The sequence below is a fragment of the Capricornis sumatraensis genome, chromosome 1 (genome assembly GCF_032405125.1).
Source record: "Capricornis sumatraensis isolate serow.1 chromosome 1, serow.2, whole genome shotgun sequence".
NCBI classification, from domain to species: Eukaryota; Metazoa; Chordata; class Mammalia; order Artiodactyla; family Bovidae; genus Capricornis; species Capricornis sumatraensis.
The window spans coordinates 32,183,134-32,210,499 of record NC_091069.1 but is presented as its reverse complement, the minus strand read 5'-3'; the positions used below and the strand labels follow the sequence as shown (position 1 = coordinate 32,210,499).

Genomic DNA, 27,366 nt, shown 5'->3' with positions numbered 1-27,366 from the left:
TAGATGGCCTGCAACACCTCCTAAAAAGTTTACTACATAAATTCTGCTCTAAATAGAATATAAACATACCCTTAACATTCATTAGATTTTTCATCTTGAATATTCTTTTCTATTTCTTCCTTTAGGCAAATTTTCCATGAAGACTTTCCTAATCAGACTCTTTTTCTTTTAAACCCTCTGTGGTTAATTGTATATAGCCCTAATCTGACAGACATATATCTTCTACAAGACTGTTTTGTCCTATTATTCAACTAACCTTTTGCTCAGGTTGTACCTTCCCAACTTGTTAATACTGTCTCCCACAGAGCTAACTTTGTATATAGTAAGTACTGATTTTGTTGAATTGAAAGGTAAAAATGAAGAAAATATGTTCAGAATAGAAAGGGTACGTTCCAATCAATGTATTATACATGTATTATTTTATAATAAATCTAAAACAATAAAATCTCATGAGACTTAAATTTTACATGATCTGTCAAAATTACCTTAATAAATAGTAATTATCAAAAGATAGGGAAAGAAAAAGAAGTTTGGTTACTTTGGGCAAGTATGAACATAACTGATTTTCTTTGGAATAATGAATTGCAATGTGGTGTGATATAGAGCTGGGTGTGTGTGTGGGTAGCAAGTGTGCCAGCTGTGCCACTTACCTGCTCAGGGCACACAGTGTTCATTCCTGGCATCTGCAAAGAGCTCATCTGCATCTGGCCCATCATTGGGTTCATGTTCTGAACATTTGTGTTTCCACCTGCCATGGACACGGTGATGCTCATATTGTTGTACACTCCTGGCTGTGCAGGCGTGGGCTGGTTCTGTATAGCTTGACTGAATACACTGTTAACTCAAAAAGAATCTCAATTACATCCACTGATCATGAATATGGGGATAATATGACTGGACTCTTTATCTAAATTATCAGATACAGGATTCCAAAGAAAATAATTTACATTCTTAACTTGTATGTAAGACTTTATATTATTACAATATATAAAAACTAAGAACCATTCAGATGCACTCTGAACTCTATCCAAAGGGTTTAGTAACTAAAAAGACCTCATTTTGTTACAATTATCTGGCCCAGTATCAGAGTTGTTAAGCTTCAATTATCTGAATAACCAAGAAAGTTTTCCACTTAAGTAAATCTTGCAGATAACTGAAGTTTACCAATTTAATCATCAAAATAATTCTAAAATTTATTACATTATTTTATCTTCTTAAACAGAGAATATCCTTTTTAAGCAAAGTCCCTTGCATATGTATCAATCTTCAATAAATATTCACGGAATAAATTAACAAAGGAATGAATGATTCAAAGGTAACATTCTTATACTGTGATTGGGTATATATCCTTAGACTTAAAACTTGAGGGGAGTGACAGTATTTTGTTTCATTTATTCCTTGTCTCTAGTTAACAAGTGATACACAGCAGCAGGCACTCAGTAAGTATCTCATGAATGAATAACTGGGGACATGGGTTATTAGTGCTGTCAACTGATAAAGTTCAGATTGCTTTTACTGGTAGATTTTACTGTATTTATGGGGCTTCCCAGGTGACGCCTCAATGCAGGAGACACAGAGACGAGGGTTTGATCCCTGGGTCAGGAAGATTCCCTGGAGAAGGCCACGGCAAACTATTCCGGTATTCTTGCCTGAGAATCCCGCAGACAGAGGAGCCTGGCAGGCTACAGTCCATAGGGCTGCAAAGAGTCAGATGTGATTGAAGCGACTTGACACACACTCACTGCATCTATACCAGTGGTTTTTGAAGTGTAGTCCAGAGACCATCTGCAAGAGAATTCCCTGGTCTTCATTGAAAATTGAGACTCTCAGACCTTACCCCATCCTAGTGAATTATATTTTCTGGGGGTAGGTATGGAAAAGCATTTCTAACAACTTCAGTTCAGTTGCTCAGTCGTGCCCGACTCTTTGTGACCCCATGAACTGCAGCACGCCAGGCCTCCCTGTCCATCACCAACTCCTGGAGTCCACCCAAACCCATGTCCATCGAGTCAAAAATGCACATTAAAATTCAAAAGCCTTTATTCAGTGTCCTACTGCTTACTGTCACTTCTCAAGGTTTCAGTTTCTGGCCTCTTTCAATATGCTATAAACTAAGAGGAAATCAGAAGTGTATAACCAGATATTTTTATTTGGAAAACAAAATGCTTTTGAAGACTTCAGTGGTCTTCTCAGATTTGAAGATAGCTTCATGTCTTTTCTAAGAAGCAAGATACAAGGGCAATAATTATGTTTTCCGAGTGCCTGTTTTACAGACTTCTTTCTTTACCACCCATGTCTAGACTGTTGTTACACCAAGGATCTCAATGTTAAACCAGTTTCTGTTAATAGGCAGAAAAGTACGGAATAAACTCCAAGTAAGTAGAATTTGAAACTTTATATCTGAATGATATAGTGATACAGATAAACACATCTAAAGGAAAATAATATGAATTTGCTTTTTTATGTGTGTCATTGTGTCTTTGCTAAGTTCCACAAAACACCAAATGTTTTATGATTATCTATCAATTTTTAAACAATAAGCTGCTGGTAAAATTCCACCCATTTTAATGTTAATTCTAAAGAATTTGATTTCAAAAATTATTGATTCCATCAGTGGCTTTTCTGTTCCTTGCTAGCTCTTTGGAGGAAAGCAGGATGTACTGACATTTATAGCTTCCGGTAAATTAAGGTAATCATACTGAAATTCACAGGCTGAGAAACAGCCTATTCATCATGTCTGAAGAAAAGAAGTGAATTTTCCCTAAGTAATTATAAAACACAAATGCACGAAGAAAATTATATGCCTAGGAAATGGTCAATAATGCATCTGTGGGCCATTAGTGTCTGCAGAGTGTATGCTTGTCAGACAGTGTCCCCACAACTAAAGGTGAGGAAAAAAAAACCTATTAGTCTACTGCCCATTTTCTAATGAGAACATTTCTGCCTTAGACAGTGCTCATTTGTCAACTGATACATAAATCACTACTGTGGAGGCGCAGAGCTATGTAAGTTAATGCATGCAGAAGCTTCAAGGACTGCAATGATGTCATACTTAGTGAAAAAGGTTTAGGATTTAATTTCTTTTCAAATTTCTATTTGGGACTGTGTAGTAGCTTAAGTTCTTTCAAACTAAGCCTGCCAATAGTTCCATTTTGGGTTCTTCCCTCATTGAAAGAAGACCAAGCACTTTTGTAGCATTAATCACTGTTCCACGGCCTGGAATGGATTGTGGGGTTCACTGGCACCTTAGGCCCAATGCATGGAGGACCCCTCCCCCCACCTAATCCCTGACTGGCCTCATGGCAGTTACCACAGTTTCCTTAAGCTAGCACCAGGTATTTGGTAGCCCCTAAATCATGGTGGGGGTGGGCGGTGAGGGGAGAGATGACAAAGTCAGCCTAAAGCAAGTGTCAGATATTACAGGCATTAACAAACAGGGAGGAGTTCCGGGTCAAATAAGTCTGAGAAACAAAGGGTTAAACCACAGGACTTTGCCTTTAAAATGCTAATAAGACCTGAGACTCTCCTTTGGGACTAGAGTTACACAGAAACACAGCCCTAGTGCCTGGACAAATAGGTTTGTTTAACTTAACCCTTTGTTTCTCTTGCCACCAAAGAGATAAAGAAAAAGACTCACGTTAGTTATACTGTCTCCAAACTGTATCACATCATTCTGCTTAGTGAGTTTTTGTTTCATGTTTTATTTCTCTCTAACCTACTCCTGTCACTAACTACACTCTAGGTAAACTGACAACAAGGGCTATTTCCCCCAGTGTCTTGTGGTATCTTGCACTGTGCAAAAGAGACAGTGAGGGATCACAAATTATATGCTGCCTGTGTTGATTAATAAGCTTTTATACATGAACTAAATAAGCAAGTATGAATGTTTGAAAAGTTAGTGATAACTATTTTCTTTCTCAAATGATTTGAGAAAGTCAAAGTTCACACAAACAGCTAAAGTACAACAAAAACTCAAGTCTATATTTGAATGAGAACCCAAAATATGACTGAGGAACAGGGAATCTCTGCACTCATTTCTTCAACAGATGTGCTCATGTGTCTTAAAGGATGGGCATACAGAAGTAAACAGATACAAAGTCCTTGTTCTTCTGAGGTTTATATTTCAGCTGGAGGAGACATACCATAAAGAGACTAACACAATATGTCAGATGTTAAGCATAATAAAGAGATATAAAGAAGGAAATGGAGGGACCAAAGAGTGGGAAATGGTGTTTAGAAATGACGGTAAGGGAAGTCTAAAATGGTGACATTCAATATCTATGTCTAATAAGGTGAGACTTGAAGCATGAGAGAGAAAACCATGTGGCTACTGAGAGAAGAAGATTCCAGCAGAGGGATTTAAAAATGCAAAGGCCTGAGTATGTAATGTACTTGGCATATCTGAGGAACAGAAGAATAAACAGAAGCCACTATGGCAGAGTGAGTGATGAGAATACAGATGAGGTCAGAGAGGTACCCAGGAGCAGGATTATGCAGGGTGTCACAGGCCCTATATTGTATTTTGAATAAGCTGGCATGTTTTGAGTAAAGGACTGATATCTTGCCTCATGTTTTAAAAGCATCACAATGTGCAGACGAAACTGTAGTGGAGCAAGGGTGGAAGCAGGAGACAGGAGGTCACTGCAGTGGTCCAGAAAAAGGATGATGTTGGCTTGCGCTAAAGTATACAAGTGGGGCAGGTAAAGAATGAGAGCTGCTAAGAAGCTCATGTGATTTCCTGATGGATATGGGATGTGAGAGAAAGAAAAAAGGTCTTCTTCTGAATAACTGGAAGAATGGAACTGTTTACTGAGATGTGAAAGAAGTATGAGTCGCGCAGGTTTGGGGAAGAATATTACTTTAGTTATTGTCATGTTAAGTTTGAGATGCCTATTAGATTTCTAAGTGGAGCTGTCCATTAGGCTGCTATATATATGGTATGGTGTTTAGGACAGAAATCTGGGCTAGTGACCTAAATCTGGGAATCATAAACATAGAGATAAGCATGTATCATCAGTAAGATTGGAAGATATAATCAAGGGAGGAAGTGGATGTGAGGAAGAGGTCCTAGAATGAGCTCTGAGGTCCTAAAGCAGAGGTCCGAGAGATGAGGAAGAAAGACCCAGCAGAAGAGACTGAGAGTTAGGAGGTGAGTCACCTTTCTTAAGAGAGAGCTGTTCCACAAACCAAATGAAGAAAGAGCTTCAAGAGTAAGTGCTCGAATATGTCAAGTGCTATCAATGCTCACTGCATTTGGTACTGTAAAGGACAGTAAAGACTTTGATAAGAATACTTTTGGTGGAATGACTGGGATGAAAGCCTGACAGATTCAATACGGAATGGAAAGAGAGGAAGGAATTTAACTGCAAAGGTGAGCAGATCTGTCACCATTACTGCATTGTTTTTTTTCCTCAAGGCACATGTAAATGATCAGGCGTAGGTATGGAGCAAGCGTTTCGTTAGATTCCATTAGGGAACATTTTGCTAGGCATAACAGCAACAGACGGAGGGCTGGGCAAGAGGGCTGAGAATGCCTGTTAGGGAGTAATTATAATGATGGGCCACGGAACCTAAAGTGAGTTCAAGAAGCTGGGATTAGAACACACTAGGAGACTAAGTTCTTGCACATCACACAGACAGTTCTATTTCTACCTAGCTGACACCAGTCCTCACGGAGAGCTACACAGTTCTCTAACAGGAAGTTTCCTCTCTCACCTTTCAATGAACTTTGAGAGAATATGGTCTTAAGTTTTCAACATTAATTACCTTACTTATTATGTTGTCAGATCAAACGGCTTCCCTGTCATTTAGAACCAAGACACACCCAAATTAAAACACTTATAAAACTCAAGTGATGTGTGAAAAGTTTAGCAGCCACAATTTGGGAGGAAAATGACTTTAGTAAGATAATTCTAAGTAAAATGGGTAAAATGAGGCCACTGAAAATCTAGAGATTCAAAAAGCCAGATAAAGCAGAATGACCTTAGAAGACTTAAAACCTTTGCGGTTGCTATGAAATCCTTCAAACATACCAAGAGTGAAACTCACATGCCCACTATTCAGCTCCAGTGAACTCTAACATTTTGCCATTCTTGCTTTAGATTTTTAAGTGTTTTTGCAAAGACTGACTTTTTAAAAAGTACTCATTCCTACCTTTGTCCCAGGGAAGCTCTGTTACTTAAAGGAGTCGGGCGTATTCTTTAGATGCACTGGGGAGTGGGACAAAAAGGTTTGGGGCCACTACAGTACTTTTCTGTACTAAAAACATATGTATTTGCTTTAAAATTGACTTTAAACTTAAAGGACTTAAAAGACGCTATTTGTCAACATAAAATTCAGTTCTTTGAATCTGCAAATGGATAGAAGCTAATAATCTTCTATTTGGATTCTGAAGGCGTATCTGTTCTCACGTGCTGTGGAGTATTGGGATGCTCATATACAAAAGCTGCCCCTTACTTGTTGTTTCCCATTGCTCCTTGCTGCCAGGCCTTCATGTCTGGTGACTGGTAGCCAGAAGTGGGCGGAGTCTGCTGGAGCAGAGAGCTCTGAGGAGGAGGAATTGGCATCGGCACCATGGAGCTCCCAGGGCTTAGAGATGGAGCAAAGTTGGCCTCACCTTGGGGAACCATTCCTACAAATTGACACAAATTAATTTATGTGAATACACTATACATTTATCAACACCATAAAAAAACAATCCAGAAGGGTCTGTCATAACATAGGTAGAAACAGCCTGTTCAACAGAGTAAGGAAAAGATTTCTGTCTCTCAAAAACAAAACAGGAAATTTTAGTATAAACAGATAAATAAACATGTAAAAGAGATTTGGAAGAACATTTCCATTCACTAAGATATTAATCTGGGTACCATGATTACACATGATTTTCTTTTCTGTTCTTTTCTGACTACATGAATTTTTAAGTATCAAAAACAAATCTGAGCACACATAAAAGATTTCTTTTATAATAAAAAATAAGTAGAAAGGCTAGGGAAGATGTTCACTAAATTTTGATAAACATCTCATGACATATGTAAGTCAAACCATTATGCTGTACACCTTAAACTCATACAGTGTTCTATGTCACTTATATCTCAAACTGGAAGAAAAAAATGACTAAGTCCTGGGGATGTAATGTATAGCATAGTGACTACAGTTAATAATACTGTAATGTATATCTGAAAGTAGCTAGAGTGGATCTTGGAAGTTTTCATCATGAGAAAAAAATTTCTAACTATGTACAGTAATGGATGTTAACCGGACTTACTGTGGTGATCATTTTGCAACACACATAAATATCAAATCATCATGTTGTACACCTGAAACTCATATAATGCTGTCAATTATATATCAATAAAAAAAATTTTTTTAAGCTTAAAATATAAGTTGAAGAGGAAAAAAGGTCTAAGAAAAACCCATGTATGAAATGAAAAGTGAGAAAGTTTTGTTATCTCCTTCTCCTCAGTTGTCTTTATGGGCTCTTCTTCTTTATGGGCTCTTTTTGTTTTTCCCCAAGCTTTACTGAGATGTAATCTATTTAGCGGGCTTCCCTGGTAACTCAGCTGGTAAAGAATCTGCCTGCAAGGCAGGAGACCCCGGTTCAATTCCTGGATTGGGATGATCTCCTGGAGAAGGGATAGGCTACCCAATCCAGTCTGCTTGGGCCTCCCTGGTGACTCAGTTGGTAAAGAATCCGCCTGTAATGTGGGAGACCTGGGTTCGATCCCTGGGTTGGGAAGAGCCCCTGGAGGAGGGCATGGCAACCCATTCTAGTATTCTTGCCTAGAGAATCTCCATGGACAGAGGAGCCTGGCAGGTTACAGTCTATGGTGTTGTAAAGAGTCGGACATGATTGAGCGACTAAGCACACACACACACACACAATGTATATAGCATCAAATTCACCTATTGAATTGCATAAGTCAGAGTTTTAGTAAAATTATTGAGTTGTACAACCATCACCACCATCCAGCTTAGATATTTTTACCACATCTTAAATTTCCCTGTGCTTGTTTGTGGTGAACGCCCATACCCACCTCTAACCTCAGGCAACTATTGATCTGCTTTCTGTCCCTACAGATTTGCCTTTCATTGGAAACCATTCATATACCTGAGGTCTTTTGTACCTGGCATCTTTCACTCAGTATTAATATTTCTGGGGTTCAACCATTCTGTGGCATCAATCAGTAGTTTGTTCCTTTTTATTCAAGATAGTGCTTATTAGCAGCCATTGATATAGCTGTTGAAAATCAACTGACCATAAAAGTAAAGGTTTATAATTGGACTTTTTATTCTGTTATAGTAATCTATATGTTTCTTGTTGTTCAGTCGCTAAGTCATGTGCAGCTCTTTGTGACCCCATGGACTGCAGCACACCAGGCTTCCCTGTCCTTCACTAACTCCTAAAGTGTGCTCAAATTCATGTCCATTGAGTTGGTGATGTGATCTAACCATCTCATCCTCTGCAGCCCTCTTCTTCTTTTGATCTATATCTATACTCGTTCTAATACTACACTGTCTTGATTGTTGTATTAATAACTTCTGAAACTGGTACTCATCCAACTTTGTTCTGAATTTGCAAAACTGTCTTGGCTATTCTAGGTCCTTTACATTCCCACATAAATTTTAGCAGAAGCTTGTCAGTTTCTCAAAAAAGCATGTTGATATTCAGATAAGAATAGTGTAATTATAAGATCAATTTGGAGCAAATTACTGTCTTTTCAATTTTTTTCCTGATTTCACTATGTATAGTTTTCCATTGTTGTATCTTCAAGTTCACTAACTTTCCTTTTATAAGGTCTAATCTGCTGCTTATCCTGTCCAGTATATTTTTCATCTCACACACTGTAGTTTTTATCTCCAGAAGTTTGATTTTGGTTTTATTTATATGTTTCATACCTTTAGTTAACACATTTAAGACTTCCTCTAGATTCATTAACATACAGAATGCATAATTTATAACTTTTAATTCTATCACCTGTGTAATTTCTGGGTTGGTTTGGATGACTCATTTTTCTTCTTGTTATTGGTTTTATTCTCCTGTATCTTTGCACGTCTGATAATTAAAAAAAAAAATCAGCTTCCAGGGTTTGTGAATTTTACCCTGTTAGGTGCTAGATTTTTAAAAATCTTTTAAACTTATTTTTGACCTTTGTCTGGGTCATGGGTAGGCTACATGGTAACAGTTTTAATTCTTTTGGGTACTGGGCCTAGAGCAACAAGAGCAAAGTTTAGTCTGGTGCTTATTTTGCCCTGCTACTGAGGTACAAACATTTCTGAGTGTTTTACTTGACACTCATGAATTTTGAGGTTTTCTATTCTGGTTGGTGGAAAGAGGAACTGGCCCTGTGTGAACTCTGAAGATGCTCCTTCAGTTCTTTTTGGGTGGTTTTCCCTGGCCTTGATTTGTGTACAGGCACACACAAACACTGATCAGTTCTCAACGTAAGACCTGAGCAGGACCTTCTGTACATCCCCGTGGTTCTCTCTCTTTGTGGTTCTCTTCTCTGTGGTACTGTTTACTCTAGCTGCCTTGGCTTTCCCAGACTCTAAGTGCCACTACCTCAACTATGGGAAACCACTGGCTTCTGCTGGCTCTCCCCTTCCTACAGCAGAGCCCGGACAATTTCTACAACTATTGTCCAATTTTTGGTTTGTTTCAGAGGGAAGAGTAAATCTTGTCCCTATGACTCCACGACCAAAAGTGGAAGCTGACAACAATTTAAAAAAGAAAAAACGAGCTTCTTCAGATGTTTTCTGTTACATTAGCACTTTGTGCTTTTTTTTTTTTTTCTGACCAAATATTTCACAGTTAAATACTACTGAGGTAGAGAAAGTTATAAAGGTGCAGAAAAAAAAAAGAATATCGTAATGTGATTACCCATAATTTAGTATAATTCATTCAAATCTTCCTCTATGAAGTCTTGCATAACTTTGTGGACTGCTTCTTTCCCTTATCATTATACCATAAGCATGTTTCTATGCCCTTAAATGTCTCCTTGTAAACATAATTACAGGTTCCTGTATAATATTTTGTGTTCTGTCATTATTAATACAAAGACTTCTCTCTTTGTTTGGTTAATCTGGCCAGAGATGTAGTTACTTTATTCACTGTTGCTTTTTATAGGCTACAATTTTTAAAAAGTATCTTAAATTCTCTGTGAAAGTTTAGCCAACTTTGGACTTTCTGAATTTTTTCTTTCACTAAATGTTTAGCTACTTGTCTTCTTGGTAAAATTTATATAACTAAAGCTACATATTTTTTCCTTGTTGCCTCCTCTATATATAATTTAATGTCTGGTAAATAATTCTTCACTTAGAATATATACAGAAATTATTATTTTCATTTATGACTCTAGAGGGTGGGTTTTCCACACCCATCATCTTCAGTTTTATATCAACTGTCTGATTAATTCTACATTTTAAATTTTAACTATTCTAGTTATGATCCTTAAAAAAATATTTATCTGTTCCTAATGCATTTTAAATTTTATTTATGATAAAAGAATTTCTTTCAGGAAAAAATATATGTGAGGGGAGAGATGCTTAACATATTGTGAATATTATTCTGTGGGATCAAAGATAAACAATAAATAAGATTGTAAGTACATTAGCAAGCTTTTTTACTTTTTTTTTTTTTCTGGCCTCATTTCACATTCTAACTGCCCACGTTTTCTTTATCAGATGACCTAGTTTTAGTAGCAAGAACCAGTCCAGTGAATAAAAAACTTGGAGGGGTAGAGTTCTGGTCCCAGTTCTGTCACTACACTGGACCTTGGATTTCTTGGACCAGACATCTGTTCCTTCTAGTTTAAAAATTCTACAATTCTATCTTTGATTATGCTAAGTCTCCCTGCTGGAGCGTAAACAGCATCACAGCCATCTGGCAGCGGCAACCAGAATTAGGATTTATTTTTCTCTTGAAAGACTCATTGAGCATCTGCTTTCCCCACCAGACCACTGTGCTAAGCACCTGAGAAACCAAGATTTCAAAGGTCACACTTAGCTCACTCAAGGAAGTGTGAGCTGTTTAAAAAGAAAGGCAGCTGATAAACAAGTGGCTATAAGACAGGGTGGTGAATGCTTATAATTGGGAGAGTCAGGGAGGGTTTCCTTGAGGAGATACCTCTGAGGGGAGGGAGGAACAGGAGTGAGCCAGGTGAGGGAAGGACATTTTAGATAGAGGATACACAAAAGTCTAGAAGAGAGAGCAAGGTATGTATTCTTTCTTGAAACTTGAGAGGTTTGTGAAGGTGGAACATGGAGACATGGAGGGAAGGGGAAATGGAGCTGATGAATCTAGCTCTGGCCAAGTTTGGGTCCTGGTGGAAAATTCAAGAATGTCTGTCCAGCAGACAGCAGTACACATGAGCTGAGTGATCTGGTTTAGAGCTAGATAGAGAGTCATTGGCATAAAGAACTCACTGAAGCCACAGGAGTAGATGAGGTCACTCAGGAGTGAGCGCAAGTAGCACGTTTACTATAGTTCACAGAAAAGGGAGCTCCGGATTGGCTCCAAAGAATCCATGAAATAGGTACAAAAGTTTCTTTTTAAATTTCCCTCATATTTTCTTTGGAAATTACCACAGTAGATAATAAATTTTAAATTTCTAATCCTGTTCTTATGCACTCATCCTTATGGCACAATAGTCTAGAAAAATTTTCTGTTTTCAGAAATAAAAGAAAGCATGCTCTGTCATTATTATTACCTACGTTCCTTCATTTATTCTGGGCCTATATTAAGCTGTGGGATTCCCTTGTGGCTCAGTTGTAAAGAACCTGCCTGTCAATGCAGGAGACATGGGTTTGTCCCTTGGTCAGGAATATTCCCTGGAGAAGGAAACGGCAACCCATTCTTGCCTGGGAAATCCCATGGACAGAGGAGCCTGGCAGGCTACAATTCATGGGGTCGCAAAAGAGTCAGGCATGACTTAGCAACTAAACAACAATAATAAACAGCAAGTTGAAAATGCCAAGACAAAGGACTAAAGCAAAATTAATTTATTCATCCTTTGGTTTTACTATCATTGATTAACACAGGGGTCAGCAAACTTTTTCCACAAAGGGCTCAGATAGTTAAGATTTTCAGTTTTGCAGGTCATAACATTTCTGTATGAACTACTTGACTCTAATGTGTGAAGTCAGCTACAGACAATATGTAAACTAATGAGCATGGCTGTGTTCTAATACAACTTTATTTAGAAAAACATGTGGTGGTTTTTTTCTGTTTTTGGAGAAGGCTCGATTTGAAAGGGTTAGAATTTCTCTAGAACTTGAACTTGTACCAACATAAAACCTGGTCTCGAAGCTTTCTACCAGCTTGTTAAGAACCTTAGAGCAAAAAAAAGAAAAAAAGAAACTTAGAGCAAGCTTATAATTTAGAGCAATAGAAAATATTTAAAATATTGCACCTTTAAATGTTTTTATGCTCTCCAGAAAAATAAAAAAATTTTTCTCTGTGCTTTTGTTTTTTCCATGGAAGACCTGAAAGCTCTGCCATTTCATTTCAAAATGCAACTGGATGAAACCGTTACTCTCTCCACTGTACCTAGCTTCTGGGGTTTGTTTGTAGTACAAATACTAACTTTATTTTTGTTTTAAATCTTATTTTGTGAAAAGCATTTTTTGTCAATCAAAAGCTGGACTGCAAGAAAAATCCAGGTACCAGATAGAGCACTTACAATGGGTAGTAACACATCTGGTTACACTGCCTGGAGAAGAAGGAAGTTCTACCCACTCATCTTGATCACTGTGTTCTACACAGAATTTGCAAGAGATCAAGATGTGATCCACAACCCTGAGGGAAATCGTGTCAGCTTCAAAGGAAAAGGGGTTTTGGATCACCACTTTTCCAGGTGGCTTTGTCAATAAATAGGAGCAGGGGACTTCCCTGGTGGCCCAGCAGCTAAGACTGTGCGCCCACTTCAGGGGGCCTGGGTTTGATCCCTGGTCAGGGAACTAGATCCTGCATGCTGTAACTAAGACCCAGTACAGCCAAATAAATATTTTTTTAAAAAAGAAACAGTAACAGGATAGAAGTCCTCCTTTCTTGGCTTTCCAGAGATGAAGCATTAAAGATCAAAACTGAACATTTATAGAACTGTTTTTTTTAATTAGTTAATTTTTAATTGAAGTATAGTTGTATAATACTATATAAGTTTCAGGTGAACAACACAGGATTCACAATTCTAAGAGGTTATATATTTATAATCATGATAAAATATTGGTTAAATTCCCTGTGATGTACAAGGCATCTTTGTAGCTTATTTTATACATAGTAGCTTTTGCCTTGCCCCTAACTTGCCCCTTCCTCCTTCCCTCTCCCCACTGGTAACCACTAATGGTTTCTACATATGTATCTGGTTTTGTCATTGTTGTTCTTTTTATATTCACTAATTTGTTTTTTTTAGATTCTACTGGTAACTGATATATCACACAATATTTGTCTTTCTCTGTTTGACTTATTTCACTTAGCAAAATAGCCTCCAAGTCCATCCATGTTGCAAATGGCAACATTTCATTATATTTCTTATGGCCAAGTAGTATTCCACTGTATACATAATACCACGCCCTCTTCATCCACTCATCTGTTGATGGACATTTAGGTTGTTTCAATATCTTGGCTATGGAAAACAAAGTTGCTATGAACATTGGAGTGCATGTATCTTTTCAAATTAGTGTTTTCTTTTTTCCAGATAACAGATAAGAGTTGGACTGTGAAGAAGGCTGAGCACTGAAGAATTGATGCTTTTGAACTGTGGTGTTGGAGAAGACTCTTGAGAGTCCCTTGGACTGCAAGGAGATCCAACCAGTCCATTCTGAAGGACATCAGCCCTGGGATTTCTTTGGAAGGAATGATGCTAAAGCTGAAACTCCAGTACTTTGGCCACCTCATGCGAAGAGTTGACTCATTGGAAAAGACTCTGATGCTGGGAGGGATCGGGGGCAGGAGGAGAAGGGGACGACAGAGGATGAGATGGCTGGATGGCATCACTGACGCGATAGACGTGAGTCTGAGTGAACTCTGGGAGTCGGTGATGGACAGGGAGGCCTGGTGTGTTGAGATTCATGGGGTCGCAAAGAGTCAGACACGACTGAGCGACTGAACTGAACTGAACTGAGGGGAACTGCTGGGTCACATGGTAGTTTTATTTTTAGTTTTTTGAGAAGTACAGTAAATACCTTATTTTTTAAAAAGAGAGTTTTACTGGGGAATTTATTAATGTTTGGCTTATCTGTAGTTATTTTTTCCCCAATGAATGAAATAAATCTTTTGATTTAAAGCTCTACAATCAATGTCAAAAATGCTACTAAGAATCTATTTGCTGTTTTGGCTAAGCTGTCATTTTGGAAGAGCAGTGGGGAAACTACATAAAACTTAACTACATAAGACTTCTAATGCTGAAGGAAGTACTTCTGTAGGCTAGAATAAGGTGAAGGAACCGCGTCAGATTCTTTGCATAGAGAAATCAAAGATACAAGAAAAGAAAAAAAAAAAAGACAGGAAAATACAACTCTTCTGAAAGCCATTCCTGTTCAGACAGACAATCTTATAATTAAGATACCGATTTATAATCCTTTTCTTGCCCACACATATAGTGTAAGTGATATAAACCAGCCAAAGATGACTTCATTGTCTTGAGGACAAAGAAACTGATATGGCTTAATTTTGATTAAAATGTCTTAGAGAATTCTGATGCTCTTTGACACATGTCTCCCCAGATACTTAATTTAACAGTCAAAAGAATTTCAGCACTTGTTGCCACCAGAATAAAAAGTCTAAATTGATTTGGCTGTCAAAGTTGATAAGCATACTGCCATGTGAAAAAATCTCTATATAGCTTCAACATTTTATTCAAAGTCAAACAGCAGACTTCTCATTGAAATTCATTTTGAAGCAGAATGAAAATTTTTCTTTCATTTATAAAATAAATGGATTTCAACTTTTTTTTTTTTACAGAAACCTGCCATTAATTTAGCATCAAAGTTTATTTAAACCTGGTAGATTAGTCAATGTGTTTTATTGCCACTACTAATTAGAATCTCCAAGTGATAGAAAAATCAAAAAAGATATCATAACCTAGGACAAAGGAGTGCTTTTGAACTGTGGTGTTGGAGAAGACTCTTGAGAGTCCCTTGAACTGCAAGGAGAGCAAACCAGTCAATCCTAAAGGAAATCAATCCTGAATATTCACTGGAAGGACTGATTCTGAAGCTTAAACTCCAATACTCTGGCCACTGATGTGAAGAGCTGACTCATTTGAAAAGACCCTGATGCTGGGAAAGACTGAAGGCAGGAGAAGGGGATGACAGAGGACGAGATGGTTAAATGGCATCTCCGACTCAAAGGACATGAGTTTGAGTAGTCTCTGGGAGATGAAGGACAGGGAGGCCTGGCGTGCTGCAGTCCATGGGTCGCAAAGAGTCAGACACAACTGAGCGACCAAACAACAACAACAGGACAGATGAAACAGGAGAGAGATAGTGCAAATAAAAAATTTAAAAAAGAACAAAGCTTTTGGAAGCCAAAAAGTTGCCTGATATTTCAGAGGAATAACTTACAACCTAAGAAGCTAAGAGTGGAGACACCAATGAGAGGTCTGAGATAATCTGTGAAGACTGACAATCCCTATGTAAACTATCAAAAACAAATTCCAAGATATTAAAACATCTGTATGCAAATTTTGAGCCTATGTATTTATACCCACCGTCTGACATGGACTTTCATTTACAGGGATCCATGAGAGAAAGTAAGACAGTAAAAATGTGCTTTGCAGACAAAATGTTAAAAATTTTAATGTCAGACAGGTCCTTAGCTATGGAAGAGAGAAGCCTCAAACCACTCAACCATTTGGTACCAAGAGCTAAGCCTAGAGCTTGGATCTCCTGACCCCTGTGTCAGTGCCTTGTGGGATCTCAGTTCATCCAGGCCACGCCAGTGAAAGCCCCAGTCCTAACCTCTAGGCCACCAGGGAACTCCCTCAGCATCTTTCCTCTTCAGCAAACTGCCTCAGTGTCAGTGAACTGAAAACACACATGAAGAGAGAGACCTGAGCCTGATGTGGTACAGTCATCCTTTCATATCCCTGGGGGATTGGTTTCAGGACCCTCATAGATACAAAAATCCACGATGCTCAAGTACCTTAGATAAAATGGGGAAATAGAACCCATGCACATCCCTCCATAAATCATCTCTAGGTCACTTTTGATACCTAATACATGTAAATGCTATGTAAAAACGATATAAATAGTTCCCAGGGTGCAGGGAATTCAAGTTTTGCTTTGAGGAGCTTTCTGGAATTTTTTTTTTGGTGGGGGTGGATATTTTCCACTGGGGTTGGTTGAATCTACAGATATGAAATCCATGGCTACCGAGGGCCAACTGTACATACAAAAGCAACATAAATCCTCATACCTGATCCTGGGTACTGGAAGACGTTCTGCTGCATCTGAGGAGTGATTCCAGTGCCAAACTGCCCACCCATGTTTCCTGTCATGCCTCTGTTCACCATGCTGCTGCGGTTGGCCAAGGGCGCCTCGGGATTTGCTGCCAGTTGTGAAAAAGGGCTGGTAGAGGCAGGTGGGGTTCCTGGATTTGTACCATAGTTTGGTGGGTAGGGGAATTGCTGTGGAGCACCCTGAGGAAGACGGGGGTTCCCCATTTGAACTGGCAGTCCAGATGAGGGAGGGAGGTTGTTCCCAAAGCTTTGTTGCCTCATGAGCATGGCTCTTTGCTGCTGTATTAGCTGCCTCTGTCGGTGCTGTTGACTATATAACTCCCGCTGGCGCTGTGCCAACATCTGGGCATTCAGGGGTGGCTAAAAAAGAGAGAAAAAAAATCTTCGCTTATTAATATTATTATGATTACCCCTTACCTTGGAAAGCTTACAGGATAAAGCCTACTAGCTTGGAGCAACAGAATATGCAGCAATTATCAGTGTACAAGGCAAACTAAAACAGAAAAAGGAAAAAAACCTCTTAAATAACATTCCCAGGAGAGAAAATGAATTAAGTACATTTTACATATTAAAGTCAAACAGGACTGAGAAAAGTCAAAGAAAACATATATTGATTAATACTATAATATAGGTCATGAAACCAGTTAAGAGAAACATGAAGACCATAGAGAAGAGAGAGAAAATGTGCTTGCTGATTTCTATCTTATCTGGCATTAGGTTACTAGGGGACTTCTTTTCATTTCCACAAAATTTACCACGTTTCTAGTATGGAGGATACTAGTTTTCTCTTTTCTCATGGAGATCATTTATTCCACTTAACTTAAATGAATAATATGTGATTATAGATGATTTCAATTTTCATTATACTTTTATTTTTTTTCCAAATTATCTATAATGAATGTACATTATCTTTACAATTAGGAAAACCTTACAAATACCATTAGAAAAGGAAGAATCAGAAATCTAGGATCCAAGGCCAAACAAATAGTCACTTAAAAAGAAAATCTTTAATTAGAAACAAAATAATACGCAGAAATAAATGAACCCTGGTATTTTATAGCATTGTTGCAGTATGAGACTACTCCAGGCATTAGAGTAAATGTTTTAATAGCTATAATATTATGAATGATGAAAGAAGTGCTACAATTAGTTTGAAGTCTCCTTTTGGGCTACCTTCAGAGAAGGCAACAGCACCCCACTCCAGTACTCTTGCCTGGAAAATCCCATGGACGGAGGAGCCCGGTAGGCTGCAGTCCATGGGGTCGCTAGGAGTCGGACACGACTGAGCGACTTCACTTTCACTTTTCACTTTCATGCATTGGAGAAGGAAATGGCAACCCACTCCAGTGTTCTTGCCTGGAGAATCCCAGGGATGGGGGAGCCTGGTGGGTTGCCATCTCTGGGGTCACACAGAGTCGGATACGACCAAGGCAACTGAGCAGTAGCGGTAGCAGTAGCAGTTTGGGCTACCTTGCAAAGCAACATGGCATGTCAACAAATCTTTCCTCAGAAAATGTCCATTCAGGTCGAGGAGCTGATTAAAGCATACAGCTTCATAAAAATGAAACTTGCCAACCAGAAGTAGCCCAATATGGAAGAAACTGACATATGACTTCTTAACATAAGTTGTCTTTATGTGAATTCCAACAGTGGGGTTTTGTTTCCTTATAACCGATTTCCCCTTGCATTAACTAACCACTGAGACTTTTAAGGCAAAGAAACCCAAGTCTGGATCCATGGAGACGCCAATATCTGCTGCTTAACAGGAGCTTCTATCAGTATTTATCCTTTTGGTTAGTATTTGCCCTCAATCCAACTAGGTCCATTTTATGGAGAAAAGTTTGTCTGAATCCTTTCTAAAATACCTCATCTCCCTAATTTTTGAGTTCCTGGTTAGGAAATCAAAAAAAAAAAAAGTGGTTGAGGGAATTCCCTGGCGGTCCAGTGGCTGGGACTAAGTGTTTTCACTACTGTGGGCCCAAGTTCAATCCCTGGAGAACTAAGATCCCACAAGCCACATGGTGCGGCCAAAAAAAAAAAAAGTGGTTGAAGCAAAAATATTAAAGTATGTGCAGAAATAAGGAGGAAAGACTATATCACACTTAGAAGGCTACCTGGTTCTTTTTATGTTTCATTTCAATGGCTATGAGCTCACCCACAGGATTGTTAAAACAAAAATGGAAAATGCTAATGCTCAGACTCAACAGAGAACACAAGGTAGTTAAGGTAACTAAGCAATGTGACTGGGTTTTGATCAGGTTTCAGGTACTGTGCACACAGTTTCATATCCTTGGCTTCTTATTACTGATACTATTCAGGACAGCAATAAGAGTTTTCTACTTAGTCATCTGATATCTAATAGCAATGACAACAATAACAATAAAATGAAACAAAGAATCCTCAGCTTTAGATCAAATATCAGTAGGGGGTATCAAAAGCTGATTATAAATTCATTCTAAAAGAAAGCTACAGTACAAACATCATTAAGAGATAAGTTCACAGACCATTTCAAAAACACCTAAGTCAACACTCTAAGAAACACAACTTGGGTTAGAGAAGTACTAACAATGCCTGGTTTTTTCACATTACCTGAGGTGTAATTTGCTGCTGCATGCCTGATCTCATATTGATGCCAACAGGAGCATTTGCTGCAAATTGGTTCAAGATAGCTTGCCGATTTTGGTGTATCAACTAGAGAAAAATAGAACCATGAGATAAACTTCTACATACAAACATATAGCATGGCCCTTTAGAGTAACATAAACTTTTTATTAATTATTAAGAGGTTTTAGTATCACAAGTTTAGTAAGATTATTTCCCACATTTGCCAAAAGGTGGCAATTCCTAACATTTATCAAATACTTTCTGTCTGCTGCTGCTGCTGCTGCTAAATCGCTTTGGTCATGTCCGACTCTGTGCGATCCCATAGACGGCAGCCCACCAGGCTCCGCCGTCCCTGGGATTCTCCAGGCAAGAACACTGGAGTGGGTTGCCATTTCCTTCTCCAATGCATGAAAGTGAAAAGTGAAAGTGAAGTCACTCAGTCGTGTCCAACTCTTAGCAACCCCATGGACTGCAGCCCACCAGGCTCCTCCGTCCATGGGATTTTCCAGGCAAGAGTACTGGAGTGGGGTGCCATTGCCTTCTCCTACAGAACTCTAAATATGGCAGAGCATTTAAAAGTAGAATCCACACACCACATAAATATATATACAAGTACACACATGTATGTACATGCACATATGCCTATATGCATATATTACATTTTATGTAATATTTTATGCTCTGCCATATTTAGTGTTCTGCAGTGTTTATACATATATATATATGCACACAAATATGTTTATCATGCTATCTTTTTGTAATTTTAAAAACTCTTTATCTTGTGTTGGGGTATAGTCAGTTTTGGGGGGGCTTCAAAATCACTGCAGATGGTGACTGCAGTCATGAAATTAAAAGACGCTTGCTCCTTGGAAAAAATGGTATGACCAACCTAGACAGCATATTAAAAAGTAGAGACATTACTTTACCAACAAAGGTCCATCTAGTCAAAGCTATGGTTTTTTCCAGTAGTCAAGTATGGATATGAGAGCTGGACTTATAAAGAAAGCTGAGTGCTGAAGAAGTGATGCTTTTGAACTGTGGTGTTGGAGAAGACTCTTGAGAGTCCCTTGGACTGCAAGGAGATCCAACCAGGAAAATCAGGGAAATCAGTCCTGAATATTCACTGGAAGGACTGATGCTGAAGCTGACACTCCAGTACTTTGGGCCACCTGATGTGAAGAACCGACTCATTGGAAAAGACCCTGATGCTGGGAAAGTTTGAAGGTGGGAGGAGAAGGGGACAACAGAGGATGAGATGGTTGGATGGCATCATGGACGCGATGGACATGAGTTTGAGTAGGCTCCGGGAGTTGGTGATGGACAAGAAGGCCTGGTGTGCTGCAGTCCACGGTGTTGCAAAGAGTCAGACATGACTGAGTGACTGAAGTTAACTGATAGTCAATTAACAATGCTGTGACAGTTTTATGTGAATAGTAAAGGGATTCAGCCATACTATATATCCCCCAAACTCCCCTCACATCCAGGCTGCCACATAACAAGTTGCATGCACTATACAGTAGGTCTTTGTTGGTTATCTATTTTATATCATGCTTTTAAAAACTCATTAATATTTAGTTATTTCAGACATGTGCAATAATGGAGAAAATAGAAACATCAGCCTTGGTCTTAAAGGGTAGTGAGTAAAAAAGTACATATACATAGGGAACACTCTCTAAAGGTCTGGAAGATGAATGGAAAAGTTGAGGTACTTCTGACTTGGTACTCAGGGTACCTGTCTGATGGGCACGTATTTGGGAAAAATCCAATGTGATTTCATTAGTTGGAGAGAATTATGTAAGAAACAAATGGTCTGAGAAAATGGACTATTTATTTAACTAGAAGAAGTAATTATACTTTAGACCAGCATTTCCCAAATTGGTGTTCTAAAGAACATTGTTCTGCAGGATATTAATAGATGTGCCAGGAAAATAGCATGCTGTGCTGTATTAAGCATTGGAAATAATGGGTTACACAAGGTGAAACAGATTTCTTTAGTGTAGTAATTCTACGAGCCTTCAATTGGTTAAAGCACATTGTGGAGCTCCAAGGAGGGGATAAACTATGCAATCATTTATTGTGAACTTTTTTTCTGACATATAGCCATTTATTATTATTTCCTAGAACAATCTTCTGTGGTACACTAGTTTGAAAGATACTGTCTATATCAGGCTCAGGATTCCATATCAGAGGTATGCCTTAACTTTAGCAGGTAACGAAACAAGCATCCTTAGAAAGGGTATTTCCTGATAAACAATCTACTGCTTCAAGGATTACTTGTCCAATAACTTGATATGAATAAACTGGTAAGGGAGATATAATAATAACAATAATATCAACCTTGTTTTGTGTTGATATAGTACTTTATAATTTATAAATTTCTTATAGTCAACCTATCAATATATTTTAATATCTTCATATTTAACACATTTAATAAATTTTAATATTTAAAATTTAAAATTTAATATTTAGTATTTACAAACTAGAAAGTCTCTGAAAGTTTTATAAGAGACTCCAAAGAGCTGTAAATAGTGATTAAATCTCTCATCTCTAACAAGCTCAATTCTTAACTCTGGTTTCATTCATTTTTTGACTCCAATAATTCATGGGGTCGCAAAGAGTTGGACATGACTGAGCGACTAAACTGAACTGAACTGAGATTAGAAAACAAAATGACTTGGAGGGAGAAGCCCAATATAATATAAATATTACAATTATAACTTTCAGGTACTGTGGAATAGGATAAAACATTCAGAATCACGTCAAAAATAAAGATAACCAATATTATGTCTCTAAAATTCAAACAGGCTCTTAAAAGTCTGAAAATCTACATACTTCTTAAACTCAAACTTATGTCAGATCTTAGGCATAAGTTTAAATTAACCATTAGTTTTACAAAGATTTATCAAAAAACTTGGTATATGCAAGACACTAAATAAAGTTTGAAGCCTACAAAAGTGAGTAAATTTCTATTTTCTGGGAATTCCCTGTTGAGGTCAATACAAAACAGTGCAATGCAGAAGTTACAGGCTGAATATATAGAGAGATGTACAGCAGCATGGGGCAGCAACTAACTTAGCCTAGGACATGAAGGCAGGGACCAAGAGCATGAGTGAGCTCAATGGTACCTTGAAAGATGAGAATGCCAGGTGGCAAAGAGGGTAGTAGAGTAAACTCAAGGCAGAAGGAACTGCAAGTCTAAAAACCGAAGACACAGGGAATGAAAACAGGTGAAGAAAAGTAACATTTCCAGGAGTGTGGGAGTTGGGATTCCAAACTGACAGCTTTATATATTCTTTGCGTTGTGAGATAACGTGACAATGAAATGGTTGGGGACAGAGGAAAAATGAGAAGTAATAAAAATGAAAAAACAACCTTAGAAAAATAAATCAAAACCTTATAAAATAAATAGGTAATTTTTAGAAGTAGAAGGAATTGTTCTAAAAGCAGCAATCTACAAGCACTTTCTGTTAAATAAAAATGATCTATTCCTACCCTCAGAAAAATTCTTATTTTCCCCTTCCCTTGACTATCTGTGTGTACAACCTAACATTGTGTACAACAATTTCACTCTGACCTGTCTCTTCTTTCTGATTACTAAAATTTTACCCATTTTCCAGCAACTTCTTCCAAGGAAGTTCTCCTAAAAGGATCAGCATGTCCGTAATCTCCCCTGAAATCCTAATTTTTGTTAGTTAGGAAGTGGGGAGGAGAGAGGTTGATAATCGTTAGAGCTGGTAACACAAATTCAAAAGCAAGCCTATAAAGGTTTCGTTGGCAGGCTTGTTGTATTACTAAAGGAGATGTATGCGGGGCTTGTGCCCAGTGGAAAAGCACAAACCCAGCCTATGTGTATAAAATGCACACATGTGTGTGCACACACACACAATTCAGGCTTGCTGTCACTTTGTCTGAATGGATTTTTTTTCCAATGCCTTAGCAAGAAGTCCTCCTACAGTAAACCTAAATGATGATTATCTTGTCAAGAAGTTCTCAACCAGGGGTATTCTGCCCCATTAAGGAGAGTTGGCAATACATGAAGACGTTTTTGGTTATCACAACTTGGGGAGGGGCGGCTCTTAGTATCTGGTGGGTAGAGGCAAGGGATGCTGCTAAACATCCCCCACTGCACTAGAAGCACCCCCTTAACAAGAATTACCCAGTTTCAAAACACTAATACTGATGAGGCTGAGAATCCTGATTCAGTCACCATGTAAATTATTGCCATGACAAAGATTTCCTTAAGGAAGCTTATTCTTTTATCAAGCAGTTTTTATTGCCACAAAGTTTTGTTTCTCATCTAGAATTAAAAAAAAAAAACACAAAACCAAAAAACCTCTTTCTGAACCACAGTTGGTTTAATCTGCAGATGTGGAACCTGAAGATACAGAGGGCTAAGTTTTGAATACCCCAGGCTGATGACAAGCTCTGAAAACTGCGTCTATCTCTTTATTCTTTGCATTCCTCTCAGGACCTGGTACAGTCACCATAAACATTTTCTGTGAAAAATTAAATACAGGGGAGCTAGTAAGTATTTCTTATTCTTGTGTTGTCTAGTGCTGAATGACAAGGTATAACAAGAAACAGTTTATCTTAAGTAATATTCAGAACATATTAATACTATACCCTCGCTTTGTATCTCTTTTTCCCCTTCTCTTCCCTTAATTTCCCTTTGTGTCTTTATTTCACACTAACATTTAAAAATTATTCCTTTTTAGTCTATCATTAAAAGTTTTTCACCTTATGCCATCTCTTTCTTTCTCCCTTTCATCATCTTCCTCTTTTTAAGTGGTATGGAAGCACATTCTATATTATTTGTTGTATTTATTGAATATAATTTCATAATAATAGCGAGTATTTACTAAATGGGACTACATGCCAAGCACTCTGTTAAGAGCTTTATATCCAAGATCTAAATCCATTAATGGCTTCCCTGGTGGCTCAGGGATAAAGAATCCGTCTGCCGCCTACAATGCAGGGGACATGAGTTTGACCTGGGTTGGGAAGATACTCTGGAGGAGGAAATGGCAACCCACTCCAGTATTCTTGCCTGGAAAATCCCATGCACAGAGGAGCCTGGTGGGCTATGATCCATGGGGTTGAAAAAGAGTGGGACGTGACTTAGCGAATAAATAACAACATCTATTAATGTTATCTCATTTAATCCACATACCACCTAAGAGGTAAAGGAATTATTTATTAGACTCTTTTTAAAGATGAGAAATCATAGGCTTTAATATGGTAAATAATCTTACTACTGACCCACCTCGCGTAAGGTTAGAACTAGCACTTGAAACCAGAGCTAACTCTATCATGCTGCTGCTCTAATAAACTCAGCTCCTTCTTCTCTTCCTTCCTCTATTAGTAAGGCTCCAGAGAACTTCTTTAAATGCTTTCTTAAAAATCCAAAGCAAAACAGACATATGGCTAAAGAAATACAAAAGAGTAATAACAACAGAAGCAACAACCTACATTTCCAGTCCCATTTCCCAGAGGATAGTTTTAGCTATTTGGGTTTCTAGTTCTTAATGATCACCCTTATAACTGCTGCTTATACAGTCCTAAATATTTATGTCATTACACCTGCACATTATTTGTCATGAGAGAAAATATTTATCAGCAATATCTCTTGATGCTCTACTTTAGAAATTAAGCTGTGCTTCAAAATTATTAACTTAATAATTATACAAGATGCTCATCCTAAATATTTTTTAATCTCAAAAAATGGAAGTAAATTGCTTTGAAACTCTTGGTGTTAAAGGACTTTGTTATGAGCCAGCAGTCTTTAATTGAATGAGTCTCCCTTATTCTTATCAGAACAGACTAAGGATGACTTTTTGTGTCATAAAGGCCTCCCTGGTAGCTCAGACGGTAAAGCGTCTGCCTACAATGCAGGAGACCCAGGTTCGATCCCTGGGTTGGGAAGATTTCCTGGAGAAGGAAATGGCAACCCACTCCAGTACTCTTGCCTGGAAAATCCCATGGACTGAGGAGTCTGGTAGGCTACAGTCCATGGGGTCGCAAAGAGTCGGACACGACTGAGCGACTTCACTTCACTTTTGTGTCATAAAGGGTCTGGGAGTGGACCTAACACCTTTAGTGCATTGGGTTGGCCAAAAAGTTCATTTGAATTTTTCCACAACATCCTATGGAAAACTCACATCAACCTTTTGGTCCATCCAATAGCATTTGGGCTGTCTTGTTACATAGAGCTACTAGCACATCCCTTTAAAAAGGATCACCTGTAGAACAAGGGTACTCACCTGCTGTTGTCCTTGCAATCGTTGCTGAAGTTGAAGTCTAAGTTGGTTGGGTGCAGCTGGAGGTCTGTTTAGCGTCTGCCTGGGCTGCATGGCCATGCCAGGTGAAAAAGCACCTCGAGGAGGTGTTACTTGAACAGGCATAGTCCCCAGTGAAGGTTTTTGCCTGACCATGCCTTGGAAAGGGCTAGAGAGATTGGCAGTAGGCGAAGGAGAAGAATAAGGCTGGGAATAAAGGTTGGGTCTTTCTTCCATCATCAACGGTGGTGTTGCTTGCTGTGGTGGAAATCTCTCCGATAATACATCTAAACCACCTCCCTGTCGGAAAATAAGCCAGAACATTTTACAAATACATTTCTGCCAATGAATGACATGCTTCTCTATACAATTTTGGATCTGAGATCATATGAAGCTCTCCAGAAGTTTGCTATTAATACTTAAAGGAATCACTTATGAAAGTTGCTTCTGAAATGGAGTAATAGATTAATGTTTAAAATCTCAGTGAAGGGGAAGGAAATGGCAACCCACTCCAGTATTCTTGTCTGGAGAATTCCATGGACAGAGGAGCCTGGTGGGCTGCAGTCCATGGGGTCCAGACAGTCGAACATGGCTGTGTGACTAACACGTATATATAACATAGATGACCGCCAAGAACTCCTGTGTATAGCACAGGGCACTGTACTCAGCATCCTGTGATAGCCTATATGAGGACAGAGTCTAAGAAAGAAGGAATAAATGTGTGTGAGTGGCCAGATTGCTGTACACCTGGCTCTAATGCAACACTGTAACGCAACTGTATGCCAATAAAATTTTTGAAAAGAAAAAAAAATAAAATAAAATCTCAGCGAAGAGAGATGAAAATATGGTTAAAATGAAGGCCCCAAACCACTGAAATAAAGCTAAATGGTTTGAAAAGAACCTCACTGTAAAGCCTAAGAATCAACAAATGTTAAATTGAATAGATTACCATGAGAAGTAGATTCCTAAAGGAGGGATTAATTTTTCTATGTCAAATATAGAATTCATGCTTTTATCTTGTTTGAAAAGAAATTCAAAGCTGACCTAACAGAATGTCATAGAGCTATGGCTTTCAAACTTTTTGACTGTTACTTATTGAAAGAAATATAATTTAAATTATGACCAACTGTTTGTGTATGTAACTGATAACAGAGTTTCATAAAACATAACTTTCCCTTTTTCTGCATTCTGATAGTCTTTATTCTACATTATTCTATCCATTAAAAAAAATGCTGGTCATGATGCACTAAATTGATTTTTTAACTCCAGAGTCTCAAAAATACTAACCTGGAAGTTGGAATGTCATGGAACATATAGGCTGAAGTCTAGCATGAATGAAGGATAAATTAAGTCCTAAAATAAGAAGTAATAATATAAAATCTGGATTCTATTCTAGGGAGAGCTTCTAAAATTATGTTCCATAGTAAAAGGCTATAACTCTGTAATTATTATGACAGGCTTTTTGTTTTAAAAGCCCATTATTTAATTATTATGTATTTTGATAACTTTCACAAAGGCAAATTATAAAATAGCTACCATACAGTGAGAGTCATATGGAAAGGTCTTGCTTAAAAATAATTTTCTAGCTTTACAGGGCTGCATCATCTAAAAAATGCCAAATGTAGTAAATACCTGAACAAGCTTGTCAATTCCCAAAGCTCTGTCTAGTTCAGCTAGTTCAGTTTCATCTTTTCCACTGAGGAAGGATACCAGCTGTTCAAGAAGGGCCTTCTCATCATTTCTTCCTTCGACTGTTGTTGGTGGACAGAGAAGTTCATCTAATTGTGAACTAATACACTGGCTGAAGAATCAAAAGATAAGAAAAATAAAGACTGATATACCAAATAAGTATTCAACCTTAAGAATACAAATATACATACACATATATGCAAATCTAGTTCTAGGAAATTGCTGAGATTTTTTTAAAAACCAATTCTTATGCAATGAAATTTTCTATACTTAATGTGCAGAAATTTATGAACATTTGGTATGCAGCTTGAATATATTTTTAATTATTTTGTCAATCACTGAAC

At 38.0% G+C, this 27,366-nt stretch overlaps 1 protein-coding gene and 1 non-coding gene across 2 annotated transcripts in view; one reads left to right on the top strand and one right to left on the bottom strand.

Annotated features, from left to right (window-relative positions):
* Positions 1-27,366, bottom strand: part of NCOA1 (nuclear receptor coactivator 1) — a 106,981-nt gene that overhangs the window by 11,832 nt on the left and 67,783 nt on the right. The window contains exons 13-18 of the mRNA XM_068983236.1: positions 26,966-27,134; positions 25,319-25,633; positions 19,044-19,145; positions 16,412-16,814; positions 6,457-6,631; positions 651-834 (exon numbers count right to left, since the gene is read on the bottom strand). Coding sequence (XP_068839337.1) covers positions 651-834; positions 6,457-6,631; positions 16,412-16,814; positions 19,044-19,145; positions 25,319-25,633; positions 26,966-27,134 — 1,348 coding nt within the window. The remainder of the gene's footprint in view (positions 1-650; positions 835-6,456; positions 6,632-16,411; positions 16,815-19,043; positions 19,146-25,318; positions 25,634-26,965; positions 27,135-27,366) is intronic.
* On the top strand, positions 24,909-24,980 carry TRNAC-ACA (transfer RNA cysteine (anticodon ACA)). Its single transcript has one exon. It is a non-coding gene; the product is annotated as a tRNA-Cys (tRNA).